This window comes from Protopterus annectens, chromosome 12.part0, assembly GCF_019279795.1.
Source record: "Protopterus annectens isolate FY-2018-M chromosome 12.part0, PAN1.0, whole genome shotgun sequence".
Taxonomy (NCBI): Eukaryota; Metazoa; Chordata; order Ceratodontiformes; family Protopteridae; genus Protopterus; species Protopterus annectens.
In genome coordinates this window covers 90,563,259-90,581,645 of record NC_056746.1, presented here as the reverse complement: position 1 = coordinate 90,581,645, position 18,387 = coordinate 90,563,259, and the positions used below count along the sequence as shown (strand labels likewise).

The following is an 18,387-nucleotide window of genomic DNA, read 5'->3' as shown; positions in this document are numbered from 1 at the left end:
ACACAATAGGTTTTTATCTCTAGCAATAGTCTCAGTGAAAGAGAGGAGGGGCAGTGGAGGTGCTATGATTTTGCCTAAAGCCATATTGAGTGGGGGTCAGAAGGTTTTCCTGACTTAGGTATTTGAGAAGTTGATTGTGTATGCATTTTTTGAGTGTTTTAGAGAGTGGGGAGAGAATGGCTATTTGTCTGATATTAGAAGGCTCATTGGAGGTACCTCCTTTGTGTAGTGGTGTGGTGTAAAAAGATTTCCAGATGTCAGGAACAGTAGATTCTTGGACTGATCTGTTTGCAAGTACTGAGATATGGTAGGGTATAGAGTTAGCAGCAAGTTTAAGAAATGGTGGGAGGACTGATCTGTTTGCAAGTACTGAGATATGGTAGGGTATAGAGTTAGCAGCAAGTTTAAGAAATGGTGGGAGGGGGTAGGTTATCAGAACAGGGATAACATGGTTTTAGTTTAAGGAAAAGAGATTTTATATAAGCAGTGAGGACTGGTTTAAGAGAAAAGGGGGTGGACTTGGTAGTAGTGGAAGACTTGAGGGAGGAATTTTGATTTAGTTAGTTTGTGGATAGATTCAATGAAGTAAGAGTTGATTAGCGTGGCAGTTTCTTGAGGTGAGTTGTTAGGGTAGGGGTTAGGGCTATTAGGTACCCCAGGGTGAAGGAATTGATTAATGGTGTGCCAGAATTTTTTGGGTTAGAGTGATGGGTGGATTGGGCCTCATAGCAGAATTTTGTCTCGTCTTTGTTGATATACCTTTTGGTGATATAAATATGTTGTCTGTATTTTTGGAGTAGCATAGTGGATTTGGTTTTTAGGCATTGTTTCCAGATGTCATTTTTTTTTTCATGAGGGGGTGAGTGTCTTTTGTGAGCCAGGGGATGTGGTTAGCTTTTATCCTAATTTTTCGTAGGGGTGCTAGCGAGTTAAGTATATTGAAAAAAGTATGGTTGAATTGTAGGAATGTATCACTGAGGGGAAGATGATGGAGGTTTGACCAGTTCACTAATGACAGCCTATTATTACAATTTCAGCATCAAAGCAAGAAAGGTTGCGGCAGTCTCTGTACAGGTGGGACCTGGGAATTTGAAGAGAGTGTCTTAGCACATAAAGGGAGGTGCTGACACAGGGAGACAGGTAGAATGCCAGGGTTATGGAAAAGATACGAGTTTGGAAACAAGGATCCAATCCAGGAAGGGACTGTTATTGTTGTTTTTATTTGAGTGGATGTTGTGATTAGTTGAGTAAAACCACGGAGATTGATACTAAGATTTGGAGAGTTGATGGTTATTTTTTTCCAGTCAGTGTTGACATTCCTGAGGATAATTGTCTCGTATGGTATATGGAGTGAGATCCATGATAGTATAGGTTCGAGGATGGGAATGTCATTTTCAGGAGGTATATAGATGGCTGCTATATCAAATTTTTTCAGGGTAAGTGACAATTAAGGATAAATAGCTTAGCTGGGTGGAAGTCTGGGAGAGGTATGGGTAGGGGGAGAGTAAGTTAAGTTGCTCTGAGTAAAGGACTGTCACCCCTCCCCCTTATTTGGATAGTCTGTCTTGATGGCAAATGTTATAGCTAGGAGGTAAGGTTTCAGTGTTGGGGATGTGTGGTTTTAGCCAAGTTTCTGATAGGGTTAAGGTGTGTGGAGAGTAGTGGGTTATCCAAGAATGCAGGTCAGTGATTTTATTAAGAAGATTCCTTGTATATTTATTGAGTAGATTATAAGGTGTTTGGTAATAGGGGGGTGGGGGGGTTGGGTGGGGCAGGACTGGGATGTATGTCCCCATCTAGCAGAAGAGTTTTTATCGATAGAGTGGGGTTAGGATGGTAGAGGTAATAAGTAAAGGATCTGTACTTGAGTTTAGAGGATCTAGAAATGTGAGAGGATATTTTCAGTTTGTGAAGTTGAATCTAAGAAATATTATACAGAGAAGGATAAATTAAGAAGGGTAGGGGATTGTCCTTAGTGGTCATCAGATGTATAAGTGTTGGAGATGGTTGTAGGTAGTAGAGTTTTAAGTGATATGAAGTTAAGTAAGGTATAGGAGAAAGGGAGTTGAGAGGTAGCGGACTAGCATGACGAGGTTGGAAGTAAATGAGAATGAGGAGGGTCAGTAGTTAGGTGTGTGTAGTATTATGGGATGAGTTATGTGTTAGGTAAGTTATTAGCTTATGAGGGCTAAAGAAAGGAGTGGGAAGAAAAGTGAAACAGAATAATTAAATTGGGTTCGTTTGTCACGTCTGTCAGTGTAGGTAGGAGACTATAGTGGGGGGGGGATGTTGGTTATTTGTATAGTGGAATAGAGCTAGGAGCTAGGGAGGGGTTATCGATTGGTGGAGAAAACACTGATTGTTTCAACTGGGTACAGTGGCAGGGATTGTAACACAGCGGTTAAAGTACAATCTATAGTAAGTGGAGGTGGGTTGGAATGGGGGAAGGGTAGGGGAGCGGAGTGAGCCCGAGTGAAGTGAGGGTGAACAGAGCAGGTTGAGCTGACTCTTGTGGAAGTACCACCAGAAACAATCAGCTAACTTGGGTGAGTGTTAGTTTAGGCAAACAGTATAATACACAGGTTCACTGTTTTATTCTTATAATCTTTTTGTTTTATACATGAGAAGGGATTCAACAATAACACTATTATTAGCAAATAGTACTGATCGCTATTGATTACAACATTTCCAGCAGATGGGGGAATAAAATTGCCAGTAAAGAGTATACAGGAAAGGGATGTTAGGAAAGGGAGGGGGTGAAGGAAAGGCTGCGAGTAGGGTCCACAATTGGTGTGCTCACTGCAAGAAATGTCTTTAACAGCAAAAACAACAGTACAGCATGGTAAGAATTCTAATAACATTGCTAACATTGTAACATAGAGCATAATACCATATCACTAAAACTGAGAACACAAAGCCATTGATATGCTAAGAATTCTAATAACATTGCTAAAATTGCAACAAAGAGCATAATACCACATCAGTAAAACTGAGAACACAAGCCATTGACATGGTAAGAATCCTAATTGCTAAGAGCACTTTGAGAGTGAAATTAAGTAGGAGTGTGTACAAAAACAGCTAGCCTTTAAGGTTGTGAGACATAACACAGAAATTCAACCTGGCTAATGCTACTGCTAATGAGATAACCAATTGCAGGATAAACAAGTTAATATGGTTGGAATCGCACTGCAGTTGATACTATGCAAGATATTACATGATGCAGTTCAGAAACAGCGAGGTATAGGAGAAAACATAAAATACATTGACTTACATGGCAAGCACACTGCATGGGAGCTAAAAGGAGATGCAGCAGTCTAAAGCTATACTTTAAAAATCGCACCTCGATACAGGGCCAATACTTATCAGTGTAGAGGGGAAGGGGCAGTGCTAGCATGGATACTTGCCATACAGGTCTTCTCCTAGAATTTGCATATTAATTAGAGAGCGATGACTTTTATGGAAGTACTGCCAGAAACAATCAGCTAACTTCATCAGAAAAAAACACTTGCACATAGTGCTTACTATTTTAAATAAACCAAGTTCCAATCAAAAGCCACATTCAATTAATCAATAAGACAATTAAGAATGTATTAAAGCAGAATCATACCAAGCCATGCAAAAACATCATTCAACATTCATTAAAATGCATTGGCCAACATTTAAATTACTGTACATCCTTTCATAAAAAATGAATAAAATCGAGTTTAAACCATATGTATAAATAATGTGTCTTTCGGCTTTTCCTGGTTAGGGGTCACCACAGCGGAACTCCGGTCTTTTAATGATTGGCAGTTAATTTTTACGTGCCAAGTTGCCAGTCCTGTCGCACAACCTTCAACGAAGGTATGCCCATTCACGCATATCTCGATGAGGAAGACGCTCTAGCTGAGAATCGAACCGGACAGCGTCTTACTGTGACGCGACAACGCTACCGCAGCACCACCACCGCAGTACAAAATGTATAAATAAAGTATACAAAATCTAAATAACATGTATATGTGATAACAATATATTAAATATGAAAATTGTATATACTTTGTTTTTAACTACTGCTACTATTATTTCGGAGCCTTATTTACTTTAGAAAGCACTTGATATTAATAACCGAGTTCAAGCCTGAGAATTCATCAGCTTTCAAACTAATCTGCCATACAGCTTTCTTTTCTAGTTGATTTTTATAATCACCTCCCCTTTTGTCATTTAACACATGCTCTACAACAAAAAACAAGACTTTTCTGAACTTATCACAAAGACTAATCTGTGCTTCTAAAAAGCATTGTTAGCGTCTTTCTTTTGATGGCATATAAATGTTCTTTTATTCTTTTATTGAGTGCTCTGCTAGTCGTTCCTATACAGAATGCTTCACACCCTCTATAGACACTGACATAAACAACCCCCTTGATAGTACATGTAAACCAAACCTTCCTGAGGGTAGAACAGTCTTCTCCAAGTGTAGTAACATAATGAAGGTTCCTTCATTAATAAACCTACAGGCACTACAGAAACCACACTTGTAAGTACCCCTAGGTTTATCAGAAATGGCTATCTCCAACGTTTTGTCATGTTGTAATAATGTTTCTAAGCACACATTTTTCTCACACACAAAAGAAGGCTTGTCTCTTACTGCTTTGTATAAATCAGCACTGCCCTTTAAAATATGCCAGTTATCACAAATAAGCTGAAAACTAATGTGTTGTCTATAGCAAAAAAATAGCTGGCACACATGGCCTTGTCCATATGCTAGCATAGTACAGGAGCAAAAAAGGTGCTTCCCTTGGTGATTATTTCAATAGCACTGAATGCCAATCTAGATTGCTTATAACCTCTTTCTAAAAAGGGAGGTAATAAAATGAATTTTCTCTTTGAAAACTGAATCATCTGTTGTTAATCTAAAAGCCCGAATAAACTTCCAACAAGGTATATTTTTCTTCAGAAGTTCGGGATGATTACTATTCAAGTGCAGATAACAGTTAGAAAAAGTCTTTTTTCTATAATTACTACTATCAAAAGAACGATTATTTATATCCTATTCCAAAGTAATAGCAAAAAATGTACTTGTGGGCCTGCATTCACTAAGATAAATTCTAAGTCTGTACTTCTGTTCAATTCATCCAAAAATAGTGTACAATCATTAAAACTGCCTTTTATAATAAAATAAATCATCAACAAACATTTTAAAGAAAATTATATTATCAAAAAAGGTGTTGATGGATAGCAACTCCCTCTCCCACCAGCCCAAAACCAAACTGGCAAAGGTTGGTGCTGCCACTGACCCCATAGCAACACCTTTGGTTTGTTGGTAATATCTGCCATTGAACAAGAAATAATTATTTTCCAGCAAAACTTCAATGAGGGAACAGAAAAGATTAATCTCATCCCCTAAATAATGTGTTTTTTGTGACATATAGGACCTAACCTGCTCTGTTGCGGTGTCCCATGGTATGCTGGTGAATAAATAATTTACATCTACAGTAAACATAATCATGTCTTCTCTATCATATTCGTGAATCATGCTGAATTTCCTGATAAGATCAAGGAAATCCCAAGAGTCAGGCAATTATGAGGGTAAATTCTCCACTAGTGGATTTAAAGTAGTATCCATATATAGAGAAATACCTTGGTGATACAACTGGGAGCAGACACAATAGGCCTAAAAGGGGGGTTGGTGGCACTTTTATGTATCTTAGATATGCAAAAGAGGACCCCCATCTTGGGGTTGTTGACAGACAAAGTTATACAGTTTGTAGTCTATCTGACCATTCACAAGCAAGTCATACAAATAAGCTTTAATATAATTATAGCCACGATGTATATGTTCTAACTTGACTTCCCCATATCCTTCAGCATTTATTAACATTCTTTCAATGGCATTTGTATAATCTGATACATAACAACAAGTCAATCTAACGGATACATAATAGCAAGCCCCCCCGTGTGCTCTCATAGTACATATGTGTTTCAAATTTCTAAGTTCATACAATGCTTGTCTCTCTTCAACATTTAAATTATAAAAGCAATTTCCACTTTTTTGCTAAGTAGCTACTTAATATCACTTTCACAGCTTTTCTCCAAGACTTTAAGGATATTCTGCAGGTTAGGATTGTTAAGTAGAAGGTTTAAAATTTAAGTTATTACTACTTAACCCTTGAAGCAAATAATGTAAATTAAGCTTTCTAGAATAAAACTTTAGTTGTAAAAGTGCACTGGTCCCTCTCCCTTTTGTGCTGCATGACAGTTTGGCTCTGGAGCAATCTGATTCTCCTGGCTTCACAAAGGTCATTACAGCTCCTTCCACACTCTGACATTTGCTTTGTTGACTGCTGTAGTGAATGCATTCCTGCTTATTAGTACCTGTCAGTCATTGCTTAGCCTTAGAAAAGAAGAAAAACTTCTACAGTTTCTAACATTTGGACACACTTCCTACAGTGTTTGTGTTCCTTGCACTATACACTAATGGATACTTAACCCAGCAGCATTCTGTTCTTAACCCACACCATCGCATGCTTTATTTTCCTGCATTACAAAAGCGTCCACTTTGTTCTTTGCATGCTGTGCCCTCATGCATTACTGTCTCACCAATGAACCAACTCCACCATCCTTACTTATCACTTAGAGCTAAACAATCACTGGGGACACACATTCACTCATTGGGAACCATCTGAGATGTGAGTACAACACAACCATATAGGATAATCTGGGCATCTCTTGGCTACATTTTTCAAAGGGTCACCTGTAAAATCCTTTCTGAACTGTCCAATGTTTTACGGGTTCATAGGTTCATAAGTGCTTACTAGGCCATTGATGTGTAAGGCTCTTAAGAAACCTAACCTTACATTCCTATGGCAGTTTTTAGTCCTTACATTCTGCATATATTTTGCATTCAAATAACATAGAGATGAGCTGATCAAGCATATACTGGCACATTTACATGTTCCACTGTCCATGAGGGACAGCATTGCTAAACCAGGGATAAATGGGCAGTTATTCATCCATTCATTCAAATTACATTCAAATGAAGTAATAGAAGTTGTGTCTTTTGGCTTTTCCCGGTTAGGGGTCGCCACAGCGGAACTCCGGTCTGCTAATGACTGGCAGTAGATTTTTATGTGCCGAGTTGCCTGCTCTGATACACAACCTTCAACGAAGGTACGCCCATTCACACATGTCTCCACACAGAAGATGCTCTAGCTGAGAATCGAACAGGATCTAACTGTGAGGCGACAACGCTACCACAGCACCACCACCGCAGTTTTTGAAGTAATAGAAGTACTTTGCTTTATATGAAGTGGAAGATAGTTCCACAGATGTGATGTTCTCTGTGATACAGACCTTATGTCTCCAACATCTATCTATTTTGCAAAAAAGATTGCAATTCCATGAGCAGGCATTTATGATACCATTGGACTTGCAAATGTTTAACAGGTTTCTAGTGCTAGTAATCTGGGTAGGTTTTAATTTTTTAGCACATAGTGTTCAGAATATTTGTAAGAGTCTACATATTTCACAATATTGACATCCATGCATGATATATCTTGAAGTCAGCAGGGCTACTGCAGTTGCAGAGTCTGAAAAGACCCTGTTCAAGACATCTCTCTATGGATAAGACAGCAGAAGCAGGTATTTGCAGTTAAAAAGTTGCTGGAAATTGTTATGAAAGTAACTCTTGGACCTGCTACATAGGTGAAGCAAACTGTCAGGTTAAATAATGAGGCCCTTAATACAGTGGTAGGAGGTGGGGTCTCTGCATTTGACTGACAGCTTGTTTGCCACATAACTTTGCCCTGATCAAATGTAAGATGCTGGTAGAGTGAGATTGTGCTGAAAAGCTATATCTCAGGTTACCATGGCTATTCTGCACAGGGGGTAAGGCGGATTTCACTGCTTATTGTACTGCATCACCATGGTATTGTTTGTAAACAAGTCTACGGGTTCTGGGGATGACAGATGTTTGAGGGCATTCATTAATGTTACCAATTCTTTTATATTTGTGTTTGTGTCTGTCTTTTCTGTTGCAAAGACTCTACATCTTTATTTGCTCAGACACTGCTCTCCAAGTAAAGTGTGAGGTGTCTGTTGTGATCAACTATGCTGTAGGTAAGACAGAGCGAATGTGAGTCTTGGATTCTGATAAATTTGTCAAGTCCACAAAAAATGTCCCAACTCTATCAAGAACCTTCTCATCCTTGTCAGAAGGAGAAGGACTGGTATTAACTAAATGTTTAGCAGCAGCTGGGTTACTAAAGCAGAAGCTGATGCTGGGTCTGATCTGGGATGTGTGTGTAAAAACTTAAAAGTCTGAGGAATGTTATACTATCTACTACCTATCTGTTTTCATGGGGCAGTGGGCAAGCTGTCAGGCAAGTTACAGACAGACTGTGGGTAAAAAAACATCCTTCAGAGTTGGGTCTGGAAATTCCAGATGTAATACATCATAATACTTTCTTAGAGAAGGAGAAACATCTTGATGTTCCCACTGAAACAAATGACTCTTTCTGGAAATAGTTTCAGCGAAAAAGAATCCTTTTCAATGACTGGCTGAAATCACACTCTCCTCTCAGCATGAATCAGAAACTTAGGGAAACAAAACATAATCTGTCTCTTCACAGTCATTTTGAGGTTCAAAATCTTAAATCTCTTCAGAAAATGAAGAGTCTCTTTTTCTTTAAACACAAACACCAGAACGGGAAAGGTCAACATCCTTAACGAACCACTGAGCTAAACTTAATAAATCACTACTGTGTCACTAACAGACAGGAGAAGAAACATGCCTAAGTTTTTGTTTTCTTTTGACAGGAATTTCTGAAGAAACAAACCCACATGTGCCAGGAAAAACCTCCATAAGGATATCCATAGCTTTCTGGCTAGGCAGACTGGCCTTCTCTGCCCCTTCTCCCAGGACCAATAGGAGTGGTTTCCTCTTGCCCACCAAGGGCACTGCAAAAGTAACAGGGGGCCTGTCTTCCCCTGGTTCATGGTGGCTGCAGAAATTACACCATCAAGATCTGAAGAAAAAGGTGAATCATTTGAGGAAATAGATTTGTCCACAGCAGAATCAGCCACCCGTGGCTGAGGCATTTAGCAGTCTGGTGTGATGGCAAAAGCTGTTTAATAATTTTCACCTTTTTGTGGAAGAATGAAGAACTGAAGAACCTGCATGTTGTTCCATGGTTAGGCTGAAAAAGATGCCTGATACCCTTGGAAGCCTGGCATTAATAATCTGTAAAACAGGTAAGTTGCAGTAAAGTAACTTTGCCCCCATTAAAACACAGTACAAGGCACTTTAAACATTTGCCTTAGCGCCAAAAGTAAAATAACACAACTTTTACTTGAGAAAAAATGGTTTAAAAGTAGTTTGCACAACCTTTTACCTTAAAAGTAAAAAAGTGAAGCTCTCATTTAAAAATAATTAAAAGTCACTTAACAGTCACTCAAAACTCTTCTATCTTCAAACAATCTTGCAATGGAAGTTCTCTTCAGCAGCAAGGAAGCCGTGAAGGGCTTGGCACCCAAACCTGACTGTTCAGTCAGCTCAGCTCAAGCTGATTGAAGGTTTGGGCATGTGGAATGTACCCTGAAACTTCGGAAGCTGGCCAGCTGTTATATTCTTAGGATATAAACCATGCAACTAACACGACTGCAATAGTGATCAAATTATAAAAATCTTTAGGTTTTAGGTCTTCCAGGAACTAAGAATATGCTTATTCAGTGGGAGAGGTCTATGAACTGATGTCATTCAGTGGGAAAGGACCATGAACTTATGTTTATTCAGTGGGAGAAGACCAGGAACACATGTCATTTAGTGGGAGAGGACCACAAACTGATGTCATTTTTTTTTTGCATTCTGAGAGACTGATAGTCTCATGTACTTCTATGGCTTTTCCAGCAAATGCTGAAACAATAAAATGCATTCCAGCACCACAAAGTCAAAAGAAGAAACGTTAATGGTTTTGTACTTAACAGTATTATAAAACAGTCAAGTCTGAGCAATTTTCTCACTAAAGCATCTTTCAGCCCTTGTGGCAAGCATAGTTTTTTATATGCTGTTTTCTGAGATGGTTAAGATGAGTTCAGACTGGAAACGTTTTATTTTCTATACTCTTCATTAGAGCACTTTTCATATATTTTATCTTATTTGATTCTGTATATTGTCTAATTTTCTCTATCCAGCAAGACTATCAAAATTTCCATTTTAACCTTGCTGCTTGTCTGTTTTCAGCAAGCAGGTTAATGGCCATAACTTGCTGTTACTTAGCATTGTATGTAAAAGTATTACAGGATATGTAGGCTTGGGGAGGTGGGATCAGGGAGACTGCACTCACTCCTGCAGTTACTTTTTACTGGACAGTAGAGCTCCCCTGCAAGGATGCAGAGAATATCTGCAGAAGTATAAGTCTAAACCTTCCACCAGTTTTCAAACTAAGGCATAAGTATAATTCTCGTACTATCAAGTATCCATCCATCCATCCTTTAACCCCTTTTTTCCCATTTTGCACATGGGGTTGGGGTGTCACTTCTGCGGTGACAATCATCTCGAGCCAAGGTTTACACCACTGGGTGGCTAGTCTTGCCTCGGGTCTTAATATCAAGTCTGAAAACAGAAAATTCAGGCTAACAGTACCGGTAACCCTATATGAACTACAAAAAAGTAACCTTTTTACTTCGTGGGTGAGAAAAACTATTTTGTTAAATATCACAGGCAGACTGGATACCATGGATTTCACATTTACTATGACATAATAATAATATGGTCCAGTTCTGTTAGTGCATAAAAATAAATAGATAAAAATTAAAAAAAAAAAGTCAAGCCACAAAATAGCTCCAGTAATATCCTTCATAGAAGATAATTGTCTGCAGAAAGGTGATGTCATTCGCGTTAATAAAAATAACGAAACTTTCAAACGACCACAGAAAAAAGAAAAAAGAAAGGTACCAATTGCAGACCAGGCTAATTTTTCAACAAATCATTAACTTATTGTTTAATTGACAATTTTGATTAATTGTTTAATTATTTTGTGATGCATATATATCTGATGTTAAATGCTTGTTAACTTGTCTGAAGAAGTGTGGTGATTTTTCCGCATGAAAGCGCTAGCAAGTAAAGCATTTTTGTTTTAACATTAGCCTGGTCTGCAGTTGGTACCTTTCTTTTTTCTGCGTTAATAAAAATGTAACACTTGCTTAACAAAAAAAAAAAAAAAAACTGAAGCCTTACCCTGATTGCTCGAAGGGTGTTGTTTTGAAGGTCTGTTTCATCTCGACTTCCCCGGTACATTAAACGTTGAAGTTTCACCAAAAGTAACTGCTGTGCTCTGAAAATAAACCACAAATGAAGAGAAGTTGCTTAGCTTCATAACCTGATTAATTTTCCCCTTTAATTATGACTTCACTTCTTTTTATTTTTTTTTCTTTATTATAGTGCTCCATTTTCAGAGTAGAGAAACTCAAGCTAGGTTCTAATTAACAATGACCTTCTTTGAACTCAAGTTTGAGGTGGGAATCAGAGTGGAAAGTTTCAGATAAACACATGAAAAGAACTTACACTCCAAGCTGAGAAAATAGCCATTAGTAAAAGGCATACAAAAAAACCCTACGGTCACTCACGTCAGTTTCTAAAACTGATGTTATCTTTCTTCTATTGTGTTGGCAGTCACCTTGGTGTTTGTAGGAAATATTAAGGAATGTAAAAGAGTACATATCAGCTTCATAATTTACTAAACAGTCAGCTGCATTTCTTAACAACTGACTCAGACAGAAGTGGAACAATGGAAACTGCAGTACTTTGTACAGGTAGAAGTGAAGATTTATAATAAGGTGAGTGAGTGACCTACTTCCTAGCACATCACTTAATTACATGGTTTCAAACTGGCATTTTAACTTGTAGATAACGCCTGTACTATGCTACTGAAAAATCATATTACTTGCTGTCCATCCACAGATAAAAGTGCACTTACACATAAATGCTCAACGTTTTCTAGAATTCATAAATTCCAACGCCTTGGATCAACTTATTCACACCCCCACCAGGGCCAGCAATATCCTAGACCTGGTCATTATCAACATGGAAAATTGGTGTTCCACACCAGAGGTCAATTCCTCGTTGGTCAGATCCGACCATAAGCTAATCAGCCTAGACATCCACATCCCACCCCCAATTAGGGAAACCATCATAAAAAACTTCTCCAAAGCCAACTTCACACTTCTTAAGACAGAAGTGGCAAACTTCATGACACCCATGCAGACAGACAATAGAGGTACGACTGCTGAATCCTACACAAATGCACTTTATAAGCACTTACACAAGTGTATGGATCATGCTATCCCTAATAGAACCAAGATGTTATCCTCCAAAAAAATGAAGCCAATCTGGTGGTCCCCTGCCATAAACAAACTCTACAACAGAAGAAAGAAAATGTTGCAAAAAAGAATAAAATCCCATGATTGGAGAAACTTCCTGGTCAGCTTCAGTAAGAAGCTGAGATACCTCATAAAATCCTCCAAAGCTAGTTATGAAAACAAAATTGCCACTGACTCTAAAGACAACCACAAAGCATTCTATAGCTATGTCAAGAATCTAAATGGGAACACTCAGATCTGTTCTGAGTTACAGCACAATGGCACTAAATATACAGAACCAACTGATATTGCCAACATCCTAGCAGATAGGTTCAGTGCTAACCTTACCCCCCTCTCACCACCTAGAGGGCCCATCTCTATACCGGAAGAATGCAAAGTTCCTATAATCACGGCTGCACAGGTAAAAAACACACTCTACAAAGCCAAGAACACAGCATCCATGGGACCTGACAATATTCCACGCTGCGTTCTACATGAATGACAGAATGAACTGGCACCCTACCTAAGTACCATGTTCAATCATAGCCTCATCTCAGGCTTTGTACCCACTGAATGGCACACCGCGACGGTTATCCAACTCCACAAAGGGAGAGCCACGATGGACCCCGGGAACTACCACCCCATTAGCCTGACGAGCCTGGTCTGCAAGGCCATGAAACGTATCATCGTGGAACTCATAAACAAAGACATTGCTAATCTGCAAACTCTGGACCCTACCCAGTTTGGATTTGTAAAAGGCAGATCATGTCTCCTAAACCTGATTGACTTGTTTGAAGCAGTCACCAAAGCCATAGAGGAGGGTAAAATGTTTCCCACAGCTTATCTAGATCTCGCCAAGGCTTTTGACACCATCCCCCACTCTGGAATTATAGATAAGCTCACTAAACTAGGTATAAATCCCTATGTCACAAGATGGGTTGCCAACTGGCTCATCGACAGAACCCACACTGTGAAAGTAGCGGATTCCAAATCCATCATCAGACCAGTGACAAGTGGAGTACCACAGGGTTCAGTCATGGGTCCTCTCCTGTTTGGTATCTACTTCTCTGAAGTGCAGGCCAACACAGAAGGTCTTTGGCTAACAAAGTTTGCAGATGACTGCAAACTAGGAGCCATAATCAAAACTCCTAACGATGTGGACAAACTACAAAAGGGCCTCACTGAGACAGATATCTGGTGTCAAAGCCATGGCCTGAAGCTGAATGCCAAAAAGTGTATTGTCATCCCCTTTGGTAAAAACTCTGTACCCATGAACTACCACATAGCTGGTAGTCTACTTAATGCGAAAATGTGACGAGACCTTGGGACACAGGTGGACAGTAGTCTCTCCTTTGATAATCACATCACCACAGTGGTCAGGAAATCCTTCTACGTGGCTCATCTCATCACAAAAGGATTCTCATCCAGAAAAAAAGAGGTCATTGTTCCCCTCTACTCATCACTCATTAGACCCATTATAGAGTACAACGCCCCTTTTGGTATGTACCTCACAAGACATCTACAACAACTGGAAAGACCACAGATATACCTCGCAAAGAGGATTACTGGCCTCAAACAGATGCCCTATGCAGACCATCTAAAAAAACTACAGCTTTACTCCATCGCATATCGCCTACTCAGGGGCGATCTCTGCCTAACATACAAAGCTATGTCAAACCCAGAGCTGTTGGACATGCTCCACTTAAAGAAATCCCAATCCCTCCAAGCTACACGCTCTAGGGACCTAAACCTTGTCACCACCAGAACATGCTGGAGGGATAGATTCCTGTCCCAGAGACTTCCCATACTCTGGAACAGACTACCTATCTATGTCAAACAGAGCTCCTCATTAGCACTCTTCAAGAAAAATCTTGATGATTGGATGGGAAATGGGAAATTCACCCCGGGGATCACTTCTGTGGCTCTGCTCGACAGGGGCACAGGAAAATAATTTTCTTGGGTGGCAAAAGCCAGGGTACATTTTTTGGCTAGGCTTGTATGGGCCCTAGGGCCAATAGCCTAGTACCTACCTATGAACCTAAATGCATGCATGCACATGTACTAGGATTGCCACCTTTCCATCATGCTATTTCCTGCCAAGCAAACCACACCCCCCAATGCTTTGGCCACACCCATTTATGCGGGTAACACTGCTCCCTTCTGAAATCTTTAGAAGCATAAGTGAATATAGAAAATAGATATGCAATACAAAATAGATGTAAAATACAAAACAGATACACAAACATAACTGGCATATTTCATTATTCAGGAGTGACATCCCAGCAAAAAGAACACTTGTATAAAATGCTTCAGAATGAATACCATATTAATACCACTAATCTTCGTAGTAAAATGTCTTATAATAAAATGTTGTCAAAAATTAACATAATCCAAGAAAGCACTCTTCACTTTAAAAATTATTTGTTTTTTCTTGGGTAATGTTTCACCTTCTGCACCACAACGGTCTAAATCTGACCTCAGAAAGTACAATCAGAACAACTCAGTGGAAACAGCTGTGAAAACCCAGTATGTCTACAAAGCTTGTATGACTGCAGTCAATAACAGATTCTACAAAGGCCTTTGTAAAAAGTTAACTTTGCACATTCACAGCCATATCTCTCAACTGTCACATACTTTGACTCAAATTTTGGCCCTATCCCTCTTAATCCATCCTAAAACTGATAACTTTGGGAGAAAAGGTGGTGAATTACACTTAATAAAGACAATAATTAAGTTACAGATCTCTTTTACTTCAGAAAAAGGATATTAATTCACATTCTCTTATTCTGTCTATGCCTCAAGTTATTAGTACAAGTATTTTAAAAGTATCACTGATTTCTCCTGATTATTCCTGGATTTGTCTCCGATTCTGTTGAGATTTTTCCCTGATTCATTGAGAGTAATGTTCACAACATTAAATGTACTGACAGTAGAAATTAAATAATTAGGATTACTTGGGAACATTACACCTGTTAAGATCAGCACTGCTCTACCTTCTGCTTAGCAAATACAGGACAACATGTGTAGCAGTGGCTGCAGACGATTTCATGATAGTCGAATACTGAATGTACACTGCAAGGATTTGAAGCAGATAAGCCAAAGCCAGGTATGGGACAAGGGATGCTGGGAAAGGATGGAGTGGCTGAACCTTTTTTGCTTGTTGGGTTTCTGCTTGAAGAAAACTTGGATACGTTAAGCTGGGTTGTTGATTCCATAGAAAATGCACATTTACCTATCTTTCCAGATGTTTAGCATTTTGTTAACTAAATCATGTGATGTGTGTCATATAGGCTGTGCCGCTAACTAATTAAAATGAGTATTTTGACTTTAGATCGAGTATGAGCTTCAGGTGGGCAGCAACAGTTGGAAATGACACTTTTACCTACTGGGATCAACTACTGATCAAAACTGTCCTGTAACCATCAACTCTCAAGATTTTGGTATAATGTCCATATTTTTGCATCATAGTTTTGGTCTGTCCCTCATAAAACTGTTTTTTTTTTCTGGCAATTTAGTGAGGATTGAAGTCAATAAATGATGACATACGTTTGAGTTTCAGACTTCATAAAATGCATGGTAACAAAACCTTGTATTCTAGCCATTTTCCAAGTTTATAAAAGTAATATTTAAAATGTGTCCCTATTACCCCCAATTATTTTTTGACTTTGTCCAGATTTATTCTCCTAAGATGTTGAGAGGTATGCCCATAATGATTTTTTTACATCATTATTACAGACTTCATGTGGCTGTTGAAATGGCAAAACTGAGCAAAGCTTATTTTCTGTACTACTAAAAGAAAATCCATTTTAACTAAACTGCTTGCAATAAGACTTTGCCTTATGTACCCATCTCTTTAACTGGCTCAATATCTTCAGCAAAGACAGGCGGACCACAGTCTGTTTAATATGTGAACAGCAATTGTTCTATAGGGAAAATAAGCATATGATCACTTTACCAAACGCTTTTATGCTTAAGGAAAATATTTCACAAAACCAAATGCAGGAAAAGTAAAATACATCAAGTATTTTATTAAATGTTATCTCAAACTGAAATAGATTATAGAAAGCTGAGGATGGATAATGGACAATTCAACACCACTACATATTTGTACATTGGTTCACCTGAACCTTTTCCTTTGCCAACTGTCATACAGTGGCAACAGCAACAACTTTACCTGCTGTTACCATTGTGATTCACCTGCAAATGCAAAGCTAAAAACAAAACTTAGAGTTTATGAACACCCTCCCTATTACAGGAACCCCACTTGGCATTCCTGAGAACACTGGAGAATATGAAGGTCTCTCCAAACACTATGTTATTGGGTGACTTCAACTACCCAAACATTGACTGAGAAAACTACTCAAGCCCAAACACCCTCGCCCAACGGTTCCTTGAATTTATAAACTCTAACGCAATGGAACAACTGGTCACTGCTCCCACAAGAGGGAACAACATATTGGACCTGGTCATCACCAACATGGGGACTCTATGTTCCACACCAGAGGTAAACCCCTCATTGCTAAGATCAGACCATAAACAAATTCCCCTGGACATCCATATCCCGTCCCCACCCCCAGCCAAGGAAATCACTGTAAAGAATTTCTCAAAAGCCAAATTTGCATTTCTCAAGACTGAGGTGGAATCCTTCAAAGCCCCTGGGCCAGAGGATAATACAGCCCAATCCGCAGAATCCTTTACAAATGCATTCTGTGAGCACCTGCAGGAATGCATGGATCGTGCAATCCCAAATAAAACCAAGACTCACTCCTCCAAAAACAGGAGACCGGTCTGGTGGACCCTGGCCATAAATAAACTATACAACAGAAGGAGGAAGCTACTACATGACAGAGCAAAATCCCAGAAAGGGAAGGCATCTCTGATCAGTATTAGCAAGAAACTTCGATCCCTCATAAAATCATCAAAGGCCAGTTTCGAAAGAAAAATTGCCCTAGACACTAAAGATAATCACAAGGCCTTCTTTAGTTATGTCAGGAACATGGGCGTAAACTCCCAGATATACTCTGAATTGTTGCATAACGGTACAAAATATACCGAACCTACAGACATAGCCAACATCCTGGCAGACAGATTCAGCGCAAACTTCTCCCCCCTTCCCCCCCAAAAGAGCAAATGCCTATCCCAACTGAATGTAACCTCCCTGACATCACAGATGCACAGGTGAAAGCTGCCCTCTCCAAAGCAAAAAACACAGCATCTATGGGACCGGGCGGTGTCCCAGGCTGTGTCTTACATGAGCTCCAAGAAGAACTGAACCCTCACGTCAAGTCACTGTTCAAACTTAGCCTTACTACAGGATATGTACCCAAAGAATGGCGTACAGCTACAGCGGTCCCACTCCACAAAGGTGGTGCCACAACGGACCCCGGAAACTATCGCCCCATAAGCCTGACTAGTCCGGTCTGTAAAGCTATGGAGCGTATTATCATGGATCTCATAAACAAAGACATTGGGAGCCTCCAGACACTGGACCCTACCCAATTCGGCTTTGTTAAGGGCAGATCTTGCCTCTTAAACCTAGTTGATTTCTTTGAAACAGTTACCAAAGCCATAGATGAGGGCAAGGTAGTCCACACAGCCTACCTGGACCTCGCAAAAGCCTCTGACACAATACCCCACTTGGGCATCATAAATAGGCTTACCAGCTTAAATATCAACCTCTATATCACAAGATGGGTTGCAAACTGGCTCAGAGATAGAACCCACATGGTCAGAATCGCAGGTACCATGTCCGAATCCAAACCAGTTACAAGTGGCATCCCACAGGGCTCAGTTCTGGGACCTCTCTTGTTCGGTATATACTTCTCTGAGGTTCAGGCTAACACGGGGGGATTATGGCTGACAAAGTTCGCAGATGACTGCAAACTGGGGGCCATAATCGAATCTCCAGCTGACACAAGCATCCTCCAAAAGGGTCTCACAGAGACGGATGCTTGGTGCCAGAGCCACGGCCTCAAGCTAAATGCTAAAAAGTGCATAGTCATCCCCTTTGGGAAAAACAAGGTGCCCACAAATTACCACATAGGTGGTAATCCA

The 18,387-nt window shown here is 39.6% G+C and overlaps 1 protein-coding gene across 2 annotated transcripts in view; it reads right to left on the bottom strand.

Annotated features, from left to right (window-relative positions):
- Window positions 1-18,387, bottom strand: part of CARD11 (caspase recruitment domain family member 11) — a 2,459,919-nt gene that overhangs the window by 288,444 nt on the left and 2,153,088 nt on the right. For both annotated transcript variants that reach the window (XM_044089102.1, XM_044089103.1), the window contains one exon: window positions 11,213-11,309. In XM_044089102.1, coding sequence (XP_043945037.1) covers window positions 11,213-11,309 — 97 coding nt within the window. The remainder of the gene's footprint in view (window positions 1-11,212; window positions 11,310-18,387) is intronic.